This window comes from Mytilus edulis, chromosome 12 (genome assembly GCF_963676685.1).
Source record: "Mytilus edulis chromosome 12, xbMytEdul2.2, whole genome shotgun sequence".
Classification (NCBI taxonomy): Eukaryota; Metazoa; Mollusca; class Bivalvia; order Mytilida; family Mytilidae; genus Mytilus; species Mytilus edulis.
The window spans coordinates 75036529-75057036 of NC_092355.1; the positions used below are offsets into that span (position 1 = coordinate 75036529).

The window sequence follows — 20508 nt, forward strand, 5'->3', positions numbered from 1 at the left end:
CTGTCAAACTCTCAAGCAGACGAATTTGCGTTGTCCATCGGAAGTTTCTGTTTTACATACGGAAATAAGAAAAAAACGATGTAGTCCGAATTGACGAATGCAAGGTGACAGGTCAAACCGCCTGCGTGGTCTTTGGCAGTATTCTAAAAGGTCTTTCGATACTTTGTTTTTACCTTCATGGCATGGGAAAGTCACGAGAAAGTTCGAAGGGATGCATGTTTACAACAGACGATAACGGTAAGTTTCTCGAGACCGTAAAAGAAAAATACAATTTTTAATGATTTGAAGATAAACTTGAATACATAAATATATTGAGATATTCTGTTCCAGAGATAAATTAGATTTTTTTTTTCATCGAATATACATATTTATATTTCATTTCGACATTTTCTTCCCTTTTTTTATATCCATTTCAAAAGATTTTGCTGCACAGTTTTAAGAAAAGATCGGAAAATACGTCACACTGCACAGGGGGCATTTTCAAGTAAAAATAACAAAAGAATCAAATTAATCTAAAGTTTGGTAAATGCTACTGACTTTCAAAGGAAAGGATAAGTTCTATAAGGTTCTTAGATGGCCCCCTTTTTTAGTGTAAATTTCAAAATTCGGATTAATGAGGGGGAGGACAGGGGGTACCCTTCTCCCTTCTCCCACCCCTCTTCTCCCTTCTCCTACCCCTTTTCTCCTTTCTACTACCCCTCTTCTCCTTATTTTTTTTTTTATTTACCGGAAAAAAGATATTTTATTTTTTCATATTTTATTTTTTTCTCCAACTTTTTCTCCTTCCTCTCCTTTCTCCTCTCCTTTCTCCTTCCTCTCCTTTCTCCTATCCCCTTTCTCCTTTCTCCCACCCCCTTTCTACTTTCTCCTACCCCCTTTCTCCCTGTCTCCCTTACCCCTGTCCTCCCCCTTATTAATCGACCAATATCACGATAAATATTATAGCTAATACATTGACTAGCTAGGATATAACCCATTTTGTTGAAATTTTTACGTTTCTGCGTATCATTATGATGTCACAAGTTGTACTCATGTTGATTTTCACAAAAAAATCAATGAAAATGTGTAATTTCCATAGATTATTGGACAGGAAACATAGAGCGCACACATCGACAACAAAGATGTTTTAAAATTATGTTTGTGAAGACATTTCACATGTCTAATTTGAATCTTAAGCTTGTCGATGCCTGCGCTCTATGTTTCCTGGTCTTTTATTTGGTTGAAATCTAGCTTATTATGTCAAATTTCAGCAAAATCCCTTATCTTGACCTTATTTGGATGTAAAAATCAACGTGTTAGCATTAAACTTTGACAAAAACAGTTCTGATTAACTTTTGAAAGTGTAGCAAGATTCTAACAAACATATAAAAAATTTATAACATAACATAACTAAACATGTTGTTACAAGTGCATGCATTATACAATCCTTATTAAAAATTGTAGGCAATACAATTTATAAATAGGTTGTCATGGACTTGTCAGCAAACTATTTACCTTAAAACACTCAGATTTAAGAACTATTGTAAACACAGATTTAAATGCTACTGAAATTAGTTTTGTATGATGCATCCAGTTTATCATACACCTTATCTCTTATCACTGCTGACCCGGCCACTGGAACTTTTGACGCATACAACAATCACTTTTCCATAATATGGCGTCAGATATTTTGTTGTATGATGTCAAAGTTTTAGTGTAGCCTGTGTGATATGCAGTAATGGTGGACAAATAGCAATAAGGTAAAATTGAGAATGGAAATGAGGAATATGTCAAAGAGGCGACAACCCAACCAAAGAAATAACAACAGCAGAAGGTCAGGAACAGGGCTTCAATGTAGCAAGAAATTTCCTCACCCAGAGGCGTCCTTCAACTGGCTGGAGCCCCTAAACAAATATATACTAGTTCAGTGATAATGAACGCCATACTGATTTCCAAATTGTAAGCAAGAAACTAAAATTAATATAATACAAGACTAAGAAAGACCAGAGGCTCCTGACTTGGTGTTTTGGTTTGTAATTTCACTAATTGAAGGCAAAATATAAGGGTCAGTATTTTTTTTTAATCTTTGGAATAGAATTCTGTATAAATGCAGGAGTACTTTTTTCATCAGGATCATATTGTTGAAATTATGTCATCCCAAAATTTACTTAAAATACCAGTGCATCTTGAAAATTAACCATTTTATCATTTTAGGTTAATGGAAAATTGAAAATGGAGTGGAATTCAGAGATGCCCTGTGAAGATGATATTGAGAAAAGATCAACATGTTTTTGTAAGTTTTATATCACAAATTTCATAATTATGAAAATTTTACAGTTTATTTTTTAAAAGAATTAATTATAGTGAAGTGAAAAATATTTTTTCTCACATTTGGTGGTATCTCAAATAAGTTAATGTTTAATTGGTTACGCATGAAAAAGTTTTGTTTAAATCCTTGATGTTGTTATTTTTCTTTTCATTTTAACGTATGTTGATTTAATTTTTTTCAATTTTTCTCTTTTAAAGCTGAAATGGACTCGAGTGAAGATGATGTTTACCCAGATAACAATCCAGATAGTGAAGGTAACATGATAAAATAACTTAAATTATTTTACTATAATGTATATTTCGTATATGGAAATAACTGTCTAATTATTTAATTTAGACTGGATATATATGAAATGCTACAATTTTGCTATTACACATTGCAAATGACTCATATTTTATCATTTGACCCCTAAGGTCTTTTAAAAGGAGTTATTGCCCTTTAGGTTGTTTTGCATAATTTGTTTATCATGTTTGTTAACTTCAAAAATAATCTAAAGTTTTCCAGGTAATTTTGTAGTTTCACACTATTGTCTTGAATATATATCATTATCAAAATAGAGAAGTTGTAATTAGCAAACATTTTAATCAAGGAAGGAGGTATTTTTGTAGTTTCAAAAGGCTATTTGCCAATTCCCGTAATAGGACCTATTTCAGTTGTCTCCCTAATGAAGGACATTTATTTTCATTTATAATGGAGAGCTAGCAGAACCAGCAAATATACCTGTGCGTAATGAGATCATGATTAATCTGTAAAATGTTCAAATCTTTTAATTACATTAATTTGTTGCTATTGAATCTAAATAGTACGTTTGTCTTCAGAAATTATTTTTTTATGAAAAATTAGTTAAACCGCCGATACATCACTTTCAGTTCATCATACTTTGCATTGGTAAAAGCCAATTTTGTCCTGTATGGAACCAGTCTATGATTGACAAAGGGAAGTAATTGGTTTAAAGAGTGTGTAATAACAGAATCAAATCAGTAATTGGCAAATGGACTATTAGTTGTCGTATTATTACCAGGCTAGGATCGAGTTTTGGGGTTATTGCTCCAAGGGGGATTTAAAAAATTTTGGGTGTTCCAATTTTTTTGAAGGGTTCAATTTCTTTTTCTCAATTTTTTTTTCATTTTTAGCCATGGTGTTGTCAGTTTATTTTCAAATATGAGTTTGACTGTCTCTCTGGTATCTTTTGTCCCTCTTTCACATAATGGAAATCTAATGAATTATATTTTTATGCCCAATTTATTATGCCCCATTTTTGGGCATTATGTTTTCTGGTCTGCATCTGTTCGTCCGTCTGTTCATTTGTCCGTCCCTTTGTCTGTCCCACTTCAAGCTAAAGTATTTGGTCGAGGTAGTTTTTGATGAAGGTGAAGCTAGTCCAATCAACTTGAAACTTAGTATAAATGTTCCCTATGATATGATCTTTCTAATTTTAATGGCAAATTAGAGATTTTACCCCATTTTCATGGTCCATTGAATATAGAAAATGTTAGTGCAGATGGGGTATCCTTGTACTAGGGACATGTTCTTGTTATTTTATGCCTTTGCATCTTAATTAATAATACCAATTTCAACCTTCATTTTTAGATGAAATGTTATCCAGTGAAGATGTCAGTGTGGAATTTGATCAAAATAACGCAGAAAAAACTGGTAAAATTGGTGAATATTGTGGCAATCTGTTTTACTACTTTTTCTAACTTCAAGATTTCTCATATAATATATAAGATAATATCTTATAAATTTAGAAGATATCTTATAATATATACTTTATAAGATATAGATATCTTATAAAGTATATATATATTATATATCTCATAAACTATATAAGATATATTTATAAACTATATAAGATATATTTATAAACTATATAAGATATTTATAAGCTATATATTAAAGATATCTTATAAACTATACATGATATCTTATAAACTATATGAGATATCTTTTATTATTATACTTCTTGTTGATATGCAATATTTTAATTGGCCAATATGAGGGTGTTAATTTACTCTGTCACATGGCTGAGGGGGTAACAATTTTTTTGAATGTCACTCTCGTGAGGAACAAACAAAATCAATAATTTAAGTTACAATGAATTAATTTTACATGAAGTTATTGAATACAATACATAAGGTCAAAATCTATCTGCCCTGAAATTTTGCAGATCATTCAGGAAACTGGTTGTTGGATTGCTGCCCGCAATTGGTAATTTTAAGAAAATTTTGCAGCTTTTGTTTATTATCTTCAATATCTTGAATATTATTATAAATAGAGATAAACTGTAAGCAATTAAATGTACAGCAAGGTGGGACCTACAATACTGGCATGGTTTATCTGACCTTGAAATAGTTTTCATGGTTTATTGGTCGATGTTTAGTTTTATTGGTTAAATATAAAAAAGAAGATGCGGTTTGATTGCCAATGAGACAACTGTCCACAAGAGACCAAAATGGCACAGACATTAACAACTATAGGTCATGTACAGCCTTCAACAATGAGCAAAGCCCATACCGCATAGTCAGCTATACAAGGTCCTGATATGGCAATGTAAAACAATTCAAACTAGAAAACTAACGGCCTTATTAAATTTTTAAAAAAAATGAATGAAAAACAAACACATAAACAAACGACAACCACTGAATTACAGGCTCCTGACTTGGGACAGGCACATACATGAATTATACGGCGTGGTTTAAGTTAAGTTTATGATAAAGCTTTATATTTAGAACTATTAAACAGCACAATATCAAGGACTAGTAAAGAAGAAGTGGCATATCAGTGTGTGCACTCTTGTATATAATAAGGGCTATTCCAGAAAGAAAAATGTATGGGAGGGAGGGAGGGGGGGGGGGTTGGAAGGCACATTGTAGTAATAATGCATGGGTGATGGGTATCAGAGGACTTTTCACATTATAATGCACTATAATTCTCAATTACAATTGTCTGGGTGGCGGGTGCTGACAAAAACTGCCTTCCAACCACCCCCCCCCCCCCCTACATTTTTTTTCTGGAATAGCCCTAAGCATAATATTTAATTATTTTGAACAGAATACCCAATTCCTTTTTCATTCTACTATCATTTAATTATGTTTTTTTCATTTCAGAAAAAACGCAGATGCTCTCAGCCATGAAATACAAAAGTTTTTTTTGTTGTGTATTGCTGTGCCTTGGTACAATTAGTGTGGAAACTGTTTTTTCACTCCAAGATAATTTTAGTTCACTGACTACATCAGAGAGAAGTCAATGGATTCTAGATTGGCTTTGGTCTCATTACAGGTACTAAATGATAAAGATATATATAAATAAGTTGTGATTTAAATGATACATGATTGTTATTCAAATGTAAAGCAATAGCAACTAAATTACTGATAACAAAAGTGGAGGTCAAAGTTTTCTAAAGCTTTTAGGTTTTAAAAATTCTCGAAATCATCATGTTATCCGATATTTTTAAAAAAATAAGCATAATTTAGTAAGTCTATTAACTTAAGTTAAATCATTGAAATAATTATTTTACCTGAATTTAATGCTTTTGAAAATGGTTCATTTATAAACCAAATTGTTTTTATTATTATTGTTATTTGATAAATTTGAAATTTGGGCAATAATGTGCCCTTAATTATGTTTATGAATGTTGTCCTTTTATATCATAGTTACACTTTCTCAAACTAGATTACTTGTAGAGTATACAAAATGCACAAGTACTACACTTCGCTGATCTTCGCATTGAAACAAATACATGTCAAATTTAATTTAAACTTTAGTAAATTAAAAAAAAAAATATGTTTAAATTTCTTTCATATACACTTTGAACCTACATTATCCTAAACATTACCAGATTTTAAATTAGACCAAGGATAACTATTTGATTCTTGTTGACATATCTATAAATACATATAATTGGTATATTAGCACACTCTTTCCACTTAATTATAGCATATATGCATGAGTACCTTTTTCTGATATTAATTTATTTCTACTTTTTAGCTACCATGATGGAGATCTTACCTTCAAATTTATAATTGGTACAAGCTCTGTTTGTTTAACAGCATGGTTGGCAGTACTGGGAGTACCATCATCAACATTTTACAGTATAAGAGCACGTTTTAAAAGTAATAAATGTTGAATGCAATAACTGATAATTATGCAAAATTAAGTTAAATAATTTGTAATTTTTTTAGAGTAGAAGGTGATTCATATGTAAGAACTTCCACTTTGATATAGAAAATGACATGTTTTATCATATTTATGGTTGTATTTTACAAAAATCATCAAACTTTTATGTGATCAATTTTTTTCCAACTTTGGCACATAAGGGGAGGCAACTCAAATGCAAGGGCCGATAATTCAGATTCAGGTACTTCTACAATAGAATATGTTCGGAATTTACTTATTTTAAAATGTAGCAAGAAAACAGATCTGGTGATATCATTATTTCTTTTACTCAACTAAAAGCATACTATTAAAGCCATCTTGTCATATATATCTTATCTCAAAATTCTATAGTAAGTGTAGATTACTTTTATTGCCGAATATTTTGTGAAAAGGAGGATTTAAACTACATTTTGGCAAATTTTTAATAAATTCTATGGATTACATCAAGTAATAAAGATTTTACGCATTTATTTATAGTTATAGGAAGATGTGGTATGAGTGCTAAGGAGACAACTGCATCCAAGTAACAATTTATAAAAATATTGTATAACTTCATGAAATTCTTAATTTATTCTTTAATATTTATTTTTATAGATAATGAAAAAGTTATGCCAGTGAAAGGAAAGCAAAGTGGGTCTTTCAGCACAGAGGCCTGGAACTGCATAACATGGTTAGAAGAATATGCTAGGCTCTATGCTGAAAAACACCCCGACTCATGCCACCTAGATTTGCCACCTTGCCTTACTAAAAAATCTGTTTATGAGATTATGTCGGAGGAACTGCATGATCAAGGTGTCAAGGTGGTAACAGAGAACTACTTCATTTCTATTTTATGGAGAAAATATTGTAGTCACATAAAAATACCAGCAGTAAGTATTGTTTGCACAATTGTTATGTTTCAATATTGTATAAGACAGGGAACAAAAATCATGCATGTACATGTAAAGTTGTTGTCAATTTTAACCTTTATGAATGTGTTACTTTTTATAGGGGGATTCAAAAATCAACATTCAGAAATTGTATCATCTGGTAAAAATTATCCTAATTCTTTTGCCTGTAGTATATCGCTTTATTTGTGACCTTGACAATTTGTCGCCTTAGTCAGAGAATATGACATTATGCCGTCAAGTTTTTTTATAGAATTATATGTTTTTGAGCAATTTTGGTGTCGCTGGCTTCAAATTCTGACAATTTTAATATGTCCACAGACATGATTTCTTCAAGCTTCCAAGCCTGGCATGTAGTTTTATCATACAAATAAATTTTATATTTTGAAATTTTTCAAAGCTGCTCATATACTTATATTTTTTTGACAATACACGTAAAGTGTCTTGAAATATGAAATTTATTTGTAATCAGCACTCAACAGGAAAATGCTCGGTACAACCATGCATTTCCCCCGTTTCTAAGCCTCATACAAATAAATTTCATATTTCAAGACACTATTCGTATATTGTCCAAAAAAATATATATGTATATGAGCAGCTTTGAAAAATTATAACACTTTAAATGTGAAAGTGTAAATGTCTATTCCTTTTATTTTAAGGCTTCAAGATTTTCCAAGTGTGATGTTTGTATAAAATTAAAGATGGAAATAGCCGAAACAAAATCTAAAGAAACACGAAAAAGACTTTTTCATCAGAGGAGACAACATCTGGACAAACAAAGGTAATCTATGATCTCTGCATGCTGTTGTGAATATAAGATGATGTTGTATTCTTGTCAATGAGACAACTTAAGCAAAGTAAGCTGAAAATTACCAGTAAAAAAGAAAAACCAATGGCTATAGGTTTATATACTAGCAAGGAACAAAATATAAATATGATATACTGGTTTCGCAGGGCATTCACTAAAATTACAGCTTCCCTCTTAGACATTATTCTTTCAGCACAATACATGAGCAAACAATAAAACTCTATTTAAAAAGGCTTTCACATCAATACCATATAAAATATAAAGTTCCCAATAAACAAATAAACAGGTCTGATAGCACACAACAGGATTATAAAAAATATAAGACTTTGCTGTTAATGAGTATGTAGTTTATTTGGTGAAAGCTTTTGATTTATGATTCATTATTTTCTATGAGTTATGCCCCATTGAACTTATATTTTGATCCCAGATGATATATATGTGATACAATTGCATCTTATTTAAAACAATACAACAGCATTTCATGAAGGTAATAAATGATAAGAATATATAAATGTGCACATCAACAAGATTTTTTATAAGTTGACTATTGTTGGTGTTTAGAGTCTTTGAAATAATAGGAATCTGGTAATATTTTGAATACAACTTGTAGATGTGGGATATTTGAGCTTGCTTACAAAGGATCTTTAGTTAATAAATAGCATCAGTTATATCAATGTGTTTTTTTTTTTTTATCTTTTCAGCCAAGAGAGACGAAAGTACTACAAACATTGTGCTAAGAGCAGAAAGGAGCCAAACAAATATATGTCAATCATAATTGATGGAATGGATCAGCAGAAAACATTTATTCCCAATTTTATGCATATGAGCAAATTTATGTCAGGAATGTGGCGCTTGAGAACACACTTAGTCGGTACCATTGTTCATGGTGTAGGGGTTTATGGCTTTTTTGACCAATTTCAATGGCCTCATTCAACAAATCTGACCTTAACAATCCTGGTACATGTATTTTTTCTTTTAAAGGATTCAATTCCAGACATTTTGTACCTTCAGATGGACAATTGTGCAAGAGAGAACAAAAACCGGTAAGTTGTATATGATAAAGTGAAAAATAAGGGTTTTATTCCAAATTTTACTTTCAAAAAGCTTTATCTATAGTTCCAGGTAATTAACTTAAAGAGCACATATTGAAATAGAAGATCTTTCATAACTGCAAAAATATACCTACACAAAAAAATGTTTATAATTCTGGTTGTATTTTATACTTTTGCAACTACTTATAATATTACAAGTTTCATTATAATACTCTGTCAACACTTTTACACCCCAATAAATTTACAAAAAGAAGCATTCAATTCTTAAATGCAATTGCTGAAGGAATAACTTGTGATGTGCAGTTTGCCAATCAGAATACCTCTATATTTAATTTAAATAGGAATAAAAACTTATAGGCGCTTTTATAATATATTGATATTAAATATTAACTACCAAACACAAGTTGTTTCCTTTTTCCTATTTTCAATAATCAAACTTGAAAAAATATTTTAAGTCCAAACTGAATCAATATTGAATAAGCATAAAGACAGAATAATGAAATGAAAATTGAATTAGGAAATAGAAACCGAATAAGGAAATGAAAATTGAATTAGGAAAACGAAACCGAAAAAGGAAATAGATTCTGAATAAGGAAATATCAAGCAATATCTTATTTTCACTCGTTATGAAACCTTTTAATATCCCCTCCTTCCCCCCAAAAAAATGAAAAAATAAAATAAATAATAAGTATTATTATACCTTACATATATTTTAAACAATTCTATTGGGTGAAACGTTATCACGTGACATGGAATAATTCAGTTGTTTTTCATTCAATTGCAAGGAAGGACGAATAACCCTAAAAATTTCCACCAGCGGTGAATAACCCTATTATTCAACGGCGAATAACCTTTTGAGATTGTTGATTTGTACTTGAGTTATCTCCCATGAAAATGACGTCACAGACGTAAATAAACAAAATGGCAGCGTTCACATTACACTGGAAGCCCACCGAGAGTCGAGGAAATAAGGCATTGGACATGTATTAGAGTGCCAGCAGCTGGTGATAGCTCTTATAAAGAGTAACGGTCCTTTTCAGGACCATCAATATTTTACAAAAAGATTCTACCTTTGTTGTACACTCTAGAAATTCTAGAACACAAATGTATTTTAAAACGTCAGTTTGTCTTTGACTTTGTTATGTAAAGTTAAAAAATATAGAAGTGTTCGAAAGGCCTTTCCACTGTTAGTTCGGTATAATAAAACAATTGTGGCCCCTTAGAATCGATGAATATCCAAAATTGTCAACCCTTAAAAGTTATTTCACTTCGGGCTGCGCCCTCATTGAAATAACCTTCTCGTGTAGACAATTTTTGATATTCACCTTTTCAACGGGCCATAATTGTATATTAGTATTGAAATACAAATGCAAATTTAAGGTTAATCTATTGTTGAATAATATCAGTTGAAGTTATTGGCATAACTTATTTGATTTTTATTTTCAGGTATGTGCTTGCATTTTTTACATGGCTTGTGGATATAGGGTTATTTAAAAAAGTGAAAATAAGCTTTCTGATGGTTGGTCATACACATGAAGATATCGACCAAGTTTTTTCAAGGTAAATTTATATCATTTAGATTTGTTCAGAAATGATTATTGAATTGTTATGCAGTCATTATCATTAGTTCTGATTAAATCACAACAAACATGAAATTTCTTTACTGTTAATGAAGTTAGCTAACATTTTATAATCTGGAGTGTTATGACATGTTATTTTTTTCAATTATAAACAAAGGAAAAAAAAATCACCTACAATTGCTTTAAAATGTTATTTCAACTAGATTTATTACATTCCGAGGCAAACTTGAAGCCTAAAATTGCCTTGTGCTTACAATAGTTTGACGCTGAAATTAAATTGAGATGAAAATGGGGAATGTGTCAAAGAGACAGCAACCTGACTGTAGAGAAGACAACAACTGAAGGCCAATTTGAAAGCATACAAATGATGTCATTTTGTTTAGTTGCTAAGACAAAAACATCATTTTGCAAATTTTCTGATGTAATAATGACTGAAACGAACTTGTTTTTTAACTAGCATTAGAAAGAGATTATGAATGTATGAATATTTCAAAATTGTCCTAAATGAAACTTGATTTTACTGTCTCAAATATCTGTTTACCTATCTCCACTCTGCATCGCTAGGTAAACTCAATTTATGACAGTTAAATCTACAGCTATCTCCTTTTATCATGCAATTGGGTGCCCTACTATACAGATACAGCCCTACAGATATAGCTATGCTGTATCTGTATACTATACGCTAAAAGCTCGCATACAAGTATCGTACAAATACAGCTTATATTTAAAGACGCTTAACAGTTATTGTCTATATAATGTACCATGTGTCTCACATGGTGACCTGCATTTATTATTAGAAGTGTAAAAAAATAACAGTTACTACAAAAACCATATTTAGAGCCATTAATCAGTTAATCTCTCATGCTTATTTTTTTCTTTACATCAGTCAAATGTATAGAAGGACTTCTATGTTCAGTTTGTGAGTAAGTGACCCAGGTAACACATCAATAACCTGTAGATAAATGTGTTCAATCCTAATAATTCTTTACAGTGGACATTATTTATTACTTTTTTTTTATTTTCATTTTTATTTTTACGAATACTTGTCACTATTGTGTTTCCATAGGCAAAGTAAGTAGTTTTAGCAACATGGTTTATCAAATTGTAAACCTGGAAAAGAAACTCTAAGGAACCAATGACATTTTTAAGTATTTGTAGATATATTCAAATCCTACAAGAATTATATTTATATATTTTTAGATTTTCTGTCTGGTTATCCAAGTTTTCTACTCTGACCATGGACCAACTTCTGAAGGCATTTGAAAGCTGCTACAATCCACACCCTTTGTCAGTTCAACTTGACCATGTTTTCAACTTTACAAATTGGCTTGAAAAACATATTGAAAAAATTGAGGGACATTCCAAACCACACTGTTATAAAATTAGTAAAGACCAAGATGGAAAAACCAAACTTTACTTCAAAAATTGGTCTACAGACAAGGTAAATGTTAACATAGTTTCTTGTGTACAATTTGGAAATTAGTATGGCGTTCATTATCACTGAATTAGTATATATTTGTTTAGGGGCAAGCTGAAGGACGCCTCCGGGTGCTGGAATTTCTCGCTACATTGAAGACCTGTTGGTGACCTTCTGCTGTAGTATTTTTTTTACGGTCGAGTTGTTGTCTCTTTGACACATTACCCATTTCGATTCTCAATTTTATATATATGTAAATGATTAAAATAATACATGTGTCTTCATGACAACATGGTTTTTAGCTCATCGGGACCAAAGGGCCACATGTGAGCTTATACAATCACTTGGTGTCTGTGGTCGTCCGTCGTCTGTCATTGTAAACTATTTCAAAAATCTTCTCCTCTGAAACTACTGGGCCAAATACCTTCAAACTTGACTTCATTTTCATGGTTCAGTGACAACTTGAAAAAAAAGAAGATATTTTGTAATGTTAAATTCTCTCTTATTAAAAGTAATAGGATAACAAATTTTGTATGTGTGTACCTTGCAAGGTCTTCCTATATATCTGTTAGACAATTTTCAGTTGACCTTGACATCATTTTGTGGATCAGCAAACAAGATTAAGTTCTCGATCTCAACCTCATTTTCATGGTTTAGTGGTTATAGTTAAGGTTTTGAGTTTGGTCTTTTTTATTATACTATATGCAATAGGTCAACTATGTTTGGTGTATGGAAACATTTTATCATCTATGTCGGTCTTGCAGGATTTATTCGACCTTGACCTCATTTTAAGGGTTCACTGTTCAGTGTTAACTTCTGGTGTTTTGGTCTGTTTTTCTTAAAACTAAAAGCAATAGGTGTACTATATTTGTTGTATGGAAAAATTGTTAGCTGTACATGCCTGCCTGGCATGGTTCATCTGACCTTAACCTCATTTTAATGGTCATTGGTCAATGTTTAGTTTTCATGGTTAATGATAAGTTTATTTGATCGTTTATTAAAGCTTTATTTTTTGGACTATCAACATAACATCAATGATTAGTAAAGAAGGCGAGACATTTCAGTGTGCGCACTCTTGTCTTATTTACAAGTTTGTTTTTTGAAATCTTTTATCAAGACTTATTTAAATGTGCAAACTTATATGATTTCAGATTCATCATGCAATAACATCATGTTAGTACAGAACATGTTTTCAGACATGTATATTTGATAAAGTCAAAAACTTGTCGTATTTTCTCAGGAACTACATATCAGGTCTTTTTGAAATTTGATATTATACTGTTTATATTGTTTATATGAATAAGCTATGTATTGGGTATATATTTTCACATTCAGATCCGTACAACTTTCTGTTAATCAAACACTTATATTTTGTACATAAATTTATAGCTAAGTTGAAATTTTTCGCATTTGTCTCAGAAACTACATAACAGTTTCCTATTTTTTACTCTCTTAAGTTATATGTTTATTTATAAGAGTTTGAGTCAAAGTAAATCAGTTTATTATAATTCAAAGGATTGGACAGATGCAACAGCAGAGAATGCCCTTTTGAAAACATCTCCAATGGACACACCATCACTTGTTAAGCCAACATTGGACTTAGTAGATTTAGGAAAGGTTGAGGACTCAATAAAAAAATGCATTGACAAGAGGTTTTTAACAAATGAAGATGACATTGCTTGGTGGAGACAGTTTTTAGCAAAGTCAAAAGGTAATATGAGTTTTAACTCTTTGGATAGCAGAATATTATATGTTATTCAGGTCTCAGACAGGGTATATACTGTGACATTCCCGGCTTAGAGTTTATAAGAGATATAAGCCATAAGCCGGGTATGTCACAGTATATACCCTTTCTGAGACCTGAATTACACATATATTACGGATTACCCCTGACTTAATGTTATTTTCCAATGCAGGTTTTTGTTCACAACACACATAAGTTGAAAACCTATAATTTGTTCGGCATACGTGAGGGATTTTCTAATTTGCTGTGATCATAATTTTATGGTGTATGTAATAATTCAATAATAACACTTTAAACATTAAATTTAAGTATTAAAAGTGTTAACTGCATGGTTTTGTATCAAAAATGTATTATTGAATGAAGCACGTCATTATTTTCCCTCTATGAGCCTCTGACAATCTGATAGCTTTTGACTACGTCACATAGTAACTGGTGTTATGATGACGTTTTTGAGGTTCCAATTGGGGATAATAACGTCTTATATACCCCGGCAGTTTCCTGAATATACACTGACATCTCTGTGTTGTTATCCAATCACAAACCTCGACACATTTGTAATCCGTAATATAATATTAGATATCTTGGTGTACAGGGGATCAGAGGTGAACAGAATTTTACATCATTGTTGAAAATTCATACACCCTGAGTAAACCAATCAGATTGCAGTATTTTAGCTGCATAACAAATAATGATATTTACACCCACCTTTCATACTTAGGAATAATTTGCACAATTTAAAACCAATTGCACTGATAGCATGAACACATCTTGGAATTTAAGGATGTGTTCTTCTGACCTTTCAGTCTTGTTGAAATGTTATTCTGAAATTATTTCCAAAACATGTGATACAAGTGGAAAACATCAATGAATTCAACAAATGTTATAATCAAATTTAACTCTATGAAAAAATTGTGTACATTCTTGTATTTACAATGGTTAGATTTTGAGTATTCATTTTTTATAATTTTTTTTACTAACTTTGAGAAAATTACTTTACCAGGAACATATATCCCTTTTTTCTTTACTAAGATATGTATTTTTTCAAACATCAATGTTCAATAAGCAAGTTGAAATAATATGCATTTCGTTCTCTTAAAAGAGAGAAAAATCAAAAATTTACCAAATTGTCAGCATGGAAAATTTGACACAAAAAATCATAAAAATATGATAAAACTTTCTTACATTCGCACCTACCTATTGGTTTTTTAAGTTAAATTTATTCAGATTGGTCCACTATAGTTTCATTGTAAGTATGAAAATAAGCTTGTGTAACTGTGATTTTTAGCCTTAAGGGCTAAGTGAGCTTTTCTCATCACTTGGGGTCCATTGTCTGTTGTCGTTAACATTTTGAACTTCTTCAAGAGAAACACTGAATGAATGGGACCAAATATAGCATTAATGTGCCTTATGAGGTGCTGACCTGAAATTAAAGTGTTGTTACTTTGTAGCAGATCCATCATTCAAAATGGCAGTCAGCGGGGAAGTTAATCTTACAATAGGACCGTATTGGAAATTTATACAAATATTATCTTTTAGAGAACCACTGAATAGAATGAAACCAAACATTGCATGAATGTTTCTTATGAGGTGTGAACCAAGTGTTGTTACTTTGTAGCTGATCCATTATCCAAAATGGTTCACAGCCAGGGACATAGGACCCTATTGGAAATATATAAACATGTCTTCTTTTAGAGAACAACTGAATGGAATGATACCAAACGTAGCATGAATGTTTGTTATGAGATGCTGACCAGTGCTGTTACTTTGTAGCTGATCCATTATCCCAGATGGCTGCCAGCAAGGGACTTAGTTTAACATAGGACCCTATGGGAAATACATAAAAATGTCTTCTTTAAGAGAACAACTGAATGGAATGAAACCTAACATGGCATGAATGTTCCTATGAGTTGCTGACCAAATGTTGTAACTTTGTAGCCAATCCATTGTCTAAGATGGCTGCCAGCAGGGACTTAGTTTAAGGACCCTATGGGAAATACATACAAATGTCTTCCTTTTGGAGAACTATTGAATGGAGTGAAAGCAAACATAGCAATGTTAAAACAAATTTGGCCTCAAACATCATTATAGTATCTGTTACGATTTTTACATTTTTAAATATTATTTCAAATTCCAAAGTAGAGTCAGGTGAGCGACACAGGCTCTTGAGAGCCTGTAGTTTTCATGATAACAGCCCAAAAATGGGTAAAAATTGATGATAAATAAGGAAATCATCAGTATTAGGTACTATCAAAGGGATTAGCAGATTCACCAATTGCTTTTTTAGTCATATAAAACCACAAATTCATGTAAAAGAAACATTTTAAGTTTCGAAGTTTTTGGCTCCTCAGAGGTGTACCTCCTTAATGCAAGTTTGAAATTAACCAACTTACAAATATAATTCTAATGCAACATAGTTTGTAACATTCACTTGTAAGGATGAATTGTGTTTATTTCTTATAAAGATATAAACCCAGTGTGATAATAATATGTATGTTTTTCAGCCAATGATGATAATCAAACAGTTGACTGGCCCTTACCAGAAATACTACTATCTAAAGAAATACGAAGATTAGGGGAAATTCGGTCTGAAGTTCAGGAATTTCAGGATATAGTGGAAATACCTGTAGAGGTAATGATTCACTTTGTTCACAACCTTTAAAATTATTTTTTTTTGTAAATAATAAAATGTACAACCGTATCCTAGTTAAGCCACACATATGCCGCAAAATATAACAACAAGCTGAAGTAAGTTATTAAAAAGGACCAGACATAAACATATATTAAACTATAATAACTTTTATCAGTTCAATCTTAAGTTATAGTTGCATCCATTTGTAACTTTACATACATAGTCATTATGATAAAGAATTTATAAAAAGTACCTCAAATTTAGGTTTTGGTCCTCATTTCATGGTTCATTAAACATGAAAATGAAAATGTGTGAAATATCAGGTTAAAGTTTTTAGTCGAGGTAGTTTATGATGAAGTTATAGTTGCCACTATTTGTAACTTTACATACATAGTCATTATGATAAAGAATTTTTAAAAAGTACCTCAAATTTAGGTTTTGGTCCTCATTTCATGGTTCATTGAACATAAAAATGAGAATGTGTGAAACAGCTCTTTGTCAAGTTAAAGTTTTTGGTTGAGGTAGTTCATGATGAAGTTACAGTTTCATCCATTTGTAACTTTACATACATAGTCATTATGATAGGGAATTTCTAAAAAGTACCTCAAATTTAGGTTTTGGTCCTCAGTTCATGGTTCGTTGAACATGCAAATGAGATTGTGTGGAAACAGCCTTTTGTCAGGTTAAAGTTTTTGGTTGAGGTAGTTCACGATGAAGTTATAGTTGCATCCATTGTAACTTTACATACATAGTCATTATGATAGGGAATTTCTAAAAAGTACCTCAAATTTAGGTTTTGGTCCTCAGTTCATGGTTCGTTGAACATGCAAATGAGATTGTGTGGAAACAGCCTTTTGTCAGGTTAAAGATTTTGGTCAGGTTGTTTATTAATCTTTATGCCAAATTAAAGTTTTGACTCCGATTTCATGGTCAACTGAACATAGAAAATGATAGTTCAAAGTTCAGGTTAAAGTTTTTGGTCAAGTTGGTTTTTGATGAAGTTCAAGTCACATTAACTTGAAACTTAGTACACATGTTCCCTATGATATGATCTTTCTAATTTTAATTCCAAATTAAAGTTTTTACCCCAATTTCGCAGTCCACTGAACATTGGAAAATGATAGTGCGAGTGGAGCTCCGTGTTCTTTGGACACATTATTGTTTTTAGTTATGTCATTTCAAAGATTGAAAAAAAAAAATTATTATTTGTGGTCTCCATTTTCTGTTAACTCAGTTTGCTGAAAGAAAATGTTATGCAACTTAAACACTTATTATTACCAAAAAAAACTAGATCAGCTTTAAATAAAGCTGCCATCACTTTCTCTCTTTTCACAATGTTAGATGAAAGCTGGGACTAGTTCAACTATAGGTATTCTTCTTTTATTTAAACTGATATACAACAGCAAAGACTTGTATAGCTTGTTGTTCTGTGTGAGCCAAGGCTCAGTTTTGAAGGCCGTACATTGACCTAGAATAGTTTACTTTTATTTAAATTGTTATTTTGATGGAGAGTTGTCTCATTGGCACTCACACAACATCTTCCTATATCTATACAGATTATTTTTTAATGACATTATTTAACATTCTAAAATTCAATTTGTATTACAGGTCACAATTGGGAAAAAGAAAAGAAAGAAGTAAAGAATTTATGAATGGTTGACATGGTTGATGCTAAGGATGTTCCTCTTTTTCTTGAATTTTTTGCCAGATTTTCTGAATCCTCTGGTTGTATCCATGTATTGCCATTAACAAAAATTGCCAACTAACCCCTACTTTCGTTGCATAATTTTATTACATAAAGTTTAATAAGTCATATTTCAAAATCTTATAAAATCCTTGTAATTTTTTTCGTATTTTTTTAAAACAAATAATGTGCCAATGTTAAATGTTAGAAAAATCTAGAGAAAATTATTTCCCAAAGTCTTTTCAACGGCTTACAAATCCAAGCACACAGCCCCTCCTTTTTCAGCTTTTTTAGTTTAGAACTATATCCTTGTACTATCTTTTCATAACAGTCATTTGAAAAGCTTGTTATTTTCAAACAGAGTAGCGAACATCCTTAAGTTATTTTTGGTGACTCAGTCATCAAGGTCATATGATATGTTTTGCTGTACTAAAATGTGAAATGACATCAATGCTTTACATGCTTTATTTATTTAATTGTCTGTAATATGTGTTATGAATTTTTTTATTTTGTACTTTGATGATTCTGGGTTAAATGAAGGATTAAGGAGGCTCCTGGGTATAATTCAAATTTGTTTTCTTGTATAGGATTTCGCTATATTTTTTTATAAATGAACTTTATCGTGTACTTAAAAGAAAAATGAAATAAAAAAATAAGGTCACTGTTCATTTAAGCGCACAATCTGCCTCCATAAAAAGCATACATTTTTGTTAATGTCCTTTTTTTCTGTTGAACTAATAAAAAAAAATAGAGACAATATCAAAATAAGAAAATAACCTTATTACAAAAATCATTCAAATTTTACAATTATTTAGTTTATGCACAGCTTATTTGAAAACAATAATAAAAAATATAGGTCACCCATGAGTTAAAAAAGATATTTCCAGTCTGAATGCCAAAAATAAATCCATTTTTGCACCAAAGGGAGATAATTTAAACTTTTTCAATGATAAAAACATTTTTAAAAATCTTCTGGGGCCCAACCGAATCGATTTCTTTGGGATGATTTTAAATGTACCATATCAGAAAGTAATAACTAATAACTAATAGTGTAATGAATAAAATTTGTAATGAAAAATTTCCGCGCTTCATACAAAATGTACTTTGGTCAACGCTTTTACATCCCTGTAAATTTACAAAAGGAAGCATTCAATTCTTAAATGAAGTTACAAAAAGAAGCATTCAATTCTTAAGAGAATACGCAAATTGAGTATCCATTAGATAAAAAAGAATTTCCTTTACAAACATTTCATCAATTAAGATTGTATTAATTATGAAGATGTATAATTTTGGTAAAACAAATGGTCACTGTTAAGTATTGGTTTTAAAAATGTTTATATGTTGTAATATTTTAATTGCCTTTCTTCCTTTATTGAAGATTGGTTAATATCTGTTTTGATTTGTCAATTATTTATCAATTCAGGATTTTTTTTCTGTACTACATTATAATATTAAAACAAAATGTAGCTAATAAATTTTGTAAATCCTTATTATGTTTCAGTTTTCTCAATGATTAATTTCTATAAATCACCTTACAGGAGAGAAGGATTACATTAACGTGTCTGCATGTCAGTTAAGCTTGGCCAAATTATACAATGTAGAGTTTTACTTTTGAAAATTTAACAAGTTTAGTAGTATCTAGCTTATTCAAAATGAGCAACTAATTGATCGAATATAAAATCTTTGACTGTGCAAAATATATGTCAATAAGCAAAAAAAAGCTTTACAAACAAAATATAAGAATATTCTGTCAACTGCAAATCTTTGACTGTGTGACGTTTTGCAAAGACTTTGAAAGCAGTCATCGACATGATTTAATACAATATCGATATAGTTTCAAAAAAACAAGTCCCAATTCCATTCAAACCGGTATTTGTGCCAACACAGACAATGGTTACACCAACAACAAAGATTCTCTATTATAAGCTGCGTGTGTGTACACTGTACATACATGTTTGGTGCACCTGTAAGTCGCTAAAATTAAGCTAAGCTAGCATGTCTTCAGTTTATTTAAAAACATAAAACTTCAGGGGTTTGTACTGTCAAAGTTTATTTGTTCTGTCTAACAGTTGTTCAATCACAGAGTTTGTTATAGACAAAGTCATAATGTTGGTTCCTGTTTATAAAAAAAATATTCTATATCATTGAGATTGTCAGAAGCATTTCCTTTAATATTCATTCCAATGGAAACAATATTCTAGGATACTTTTTGCTTTTAGAAATAAATTATGAAGGAAATTCTAT

At 30.9% G+C, this 20508-nt stretch overlaps 2 protein-coding genes across 4 annotated transcripts in view; one reads left to right on the forward strand and one right to left on the reverse strand.

The window, feature by feature from the left end:
• Positions 1-20508, reverse strand: part of LOC139499117 (nuclear apoptosis-inducing factor 1-like) — a 51132-nt gene that overhangs the window by 24599 nt on the left and 6025 nt on the right. The gene's annotated exons all lie outside the window — the stretch shown is intronic.
• On the forward strand, positions 163-19754 carry LOC139499115 (uncharacterized). The gene is made up of 14 exons (XM_071287799.1): positions 163-237; positions 2194-2272; positions 2506-2562; positions 3899-3961; positions 5416-5587; positions 6296-6420; positions 7058-7332; positions 8010-8131; positions 8860-9201; positions 10657-10770; positions 11991-12231; positions 13723-13918; positions 16453-16580; positions 18189-19754. Exons 1-14 carry the CDS (start codon positions 178-180, stop codon positions 18219-18221), a joined length of 2007 nt encoding a protein of 668 aa, XP_071143900.1. The 5' UTR covers positions 163-177; the 3' UTR covers positions 18222-19754.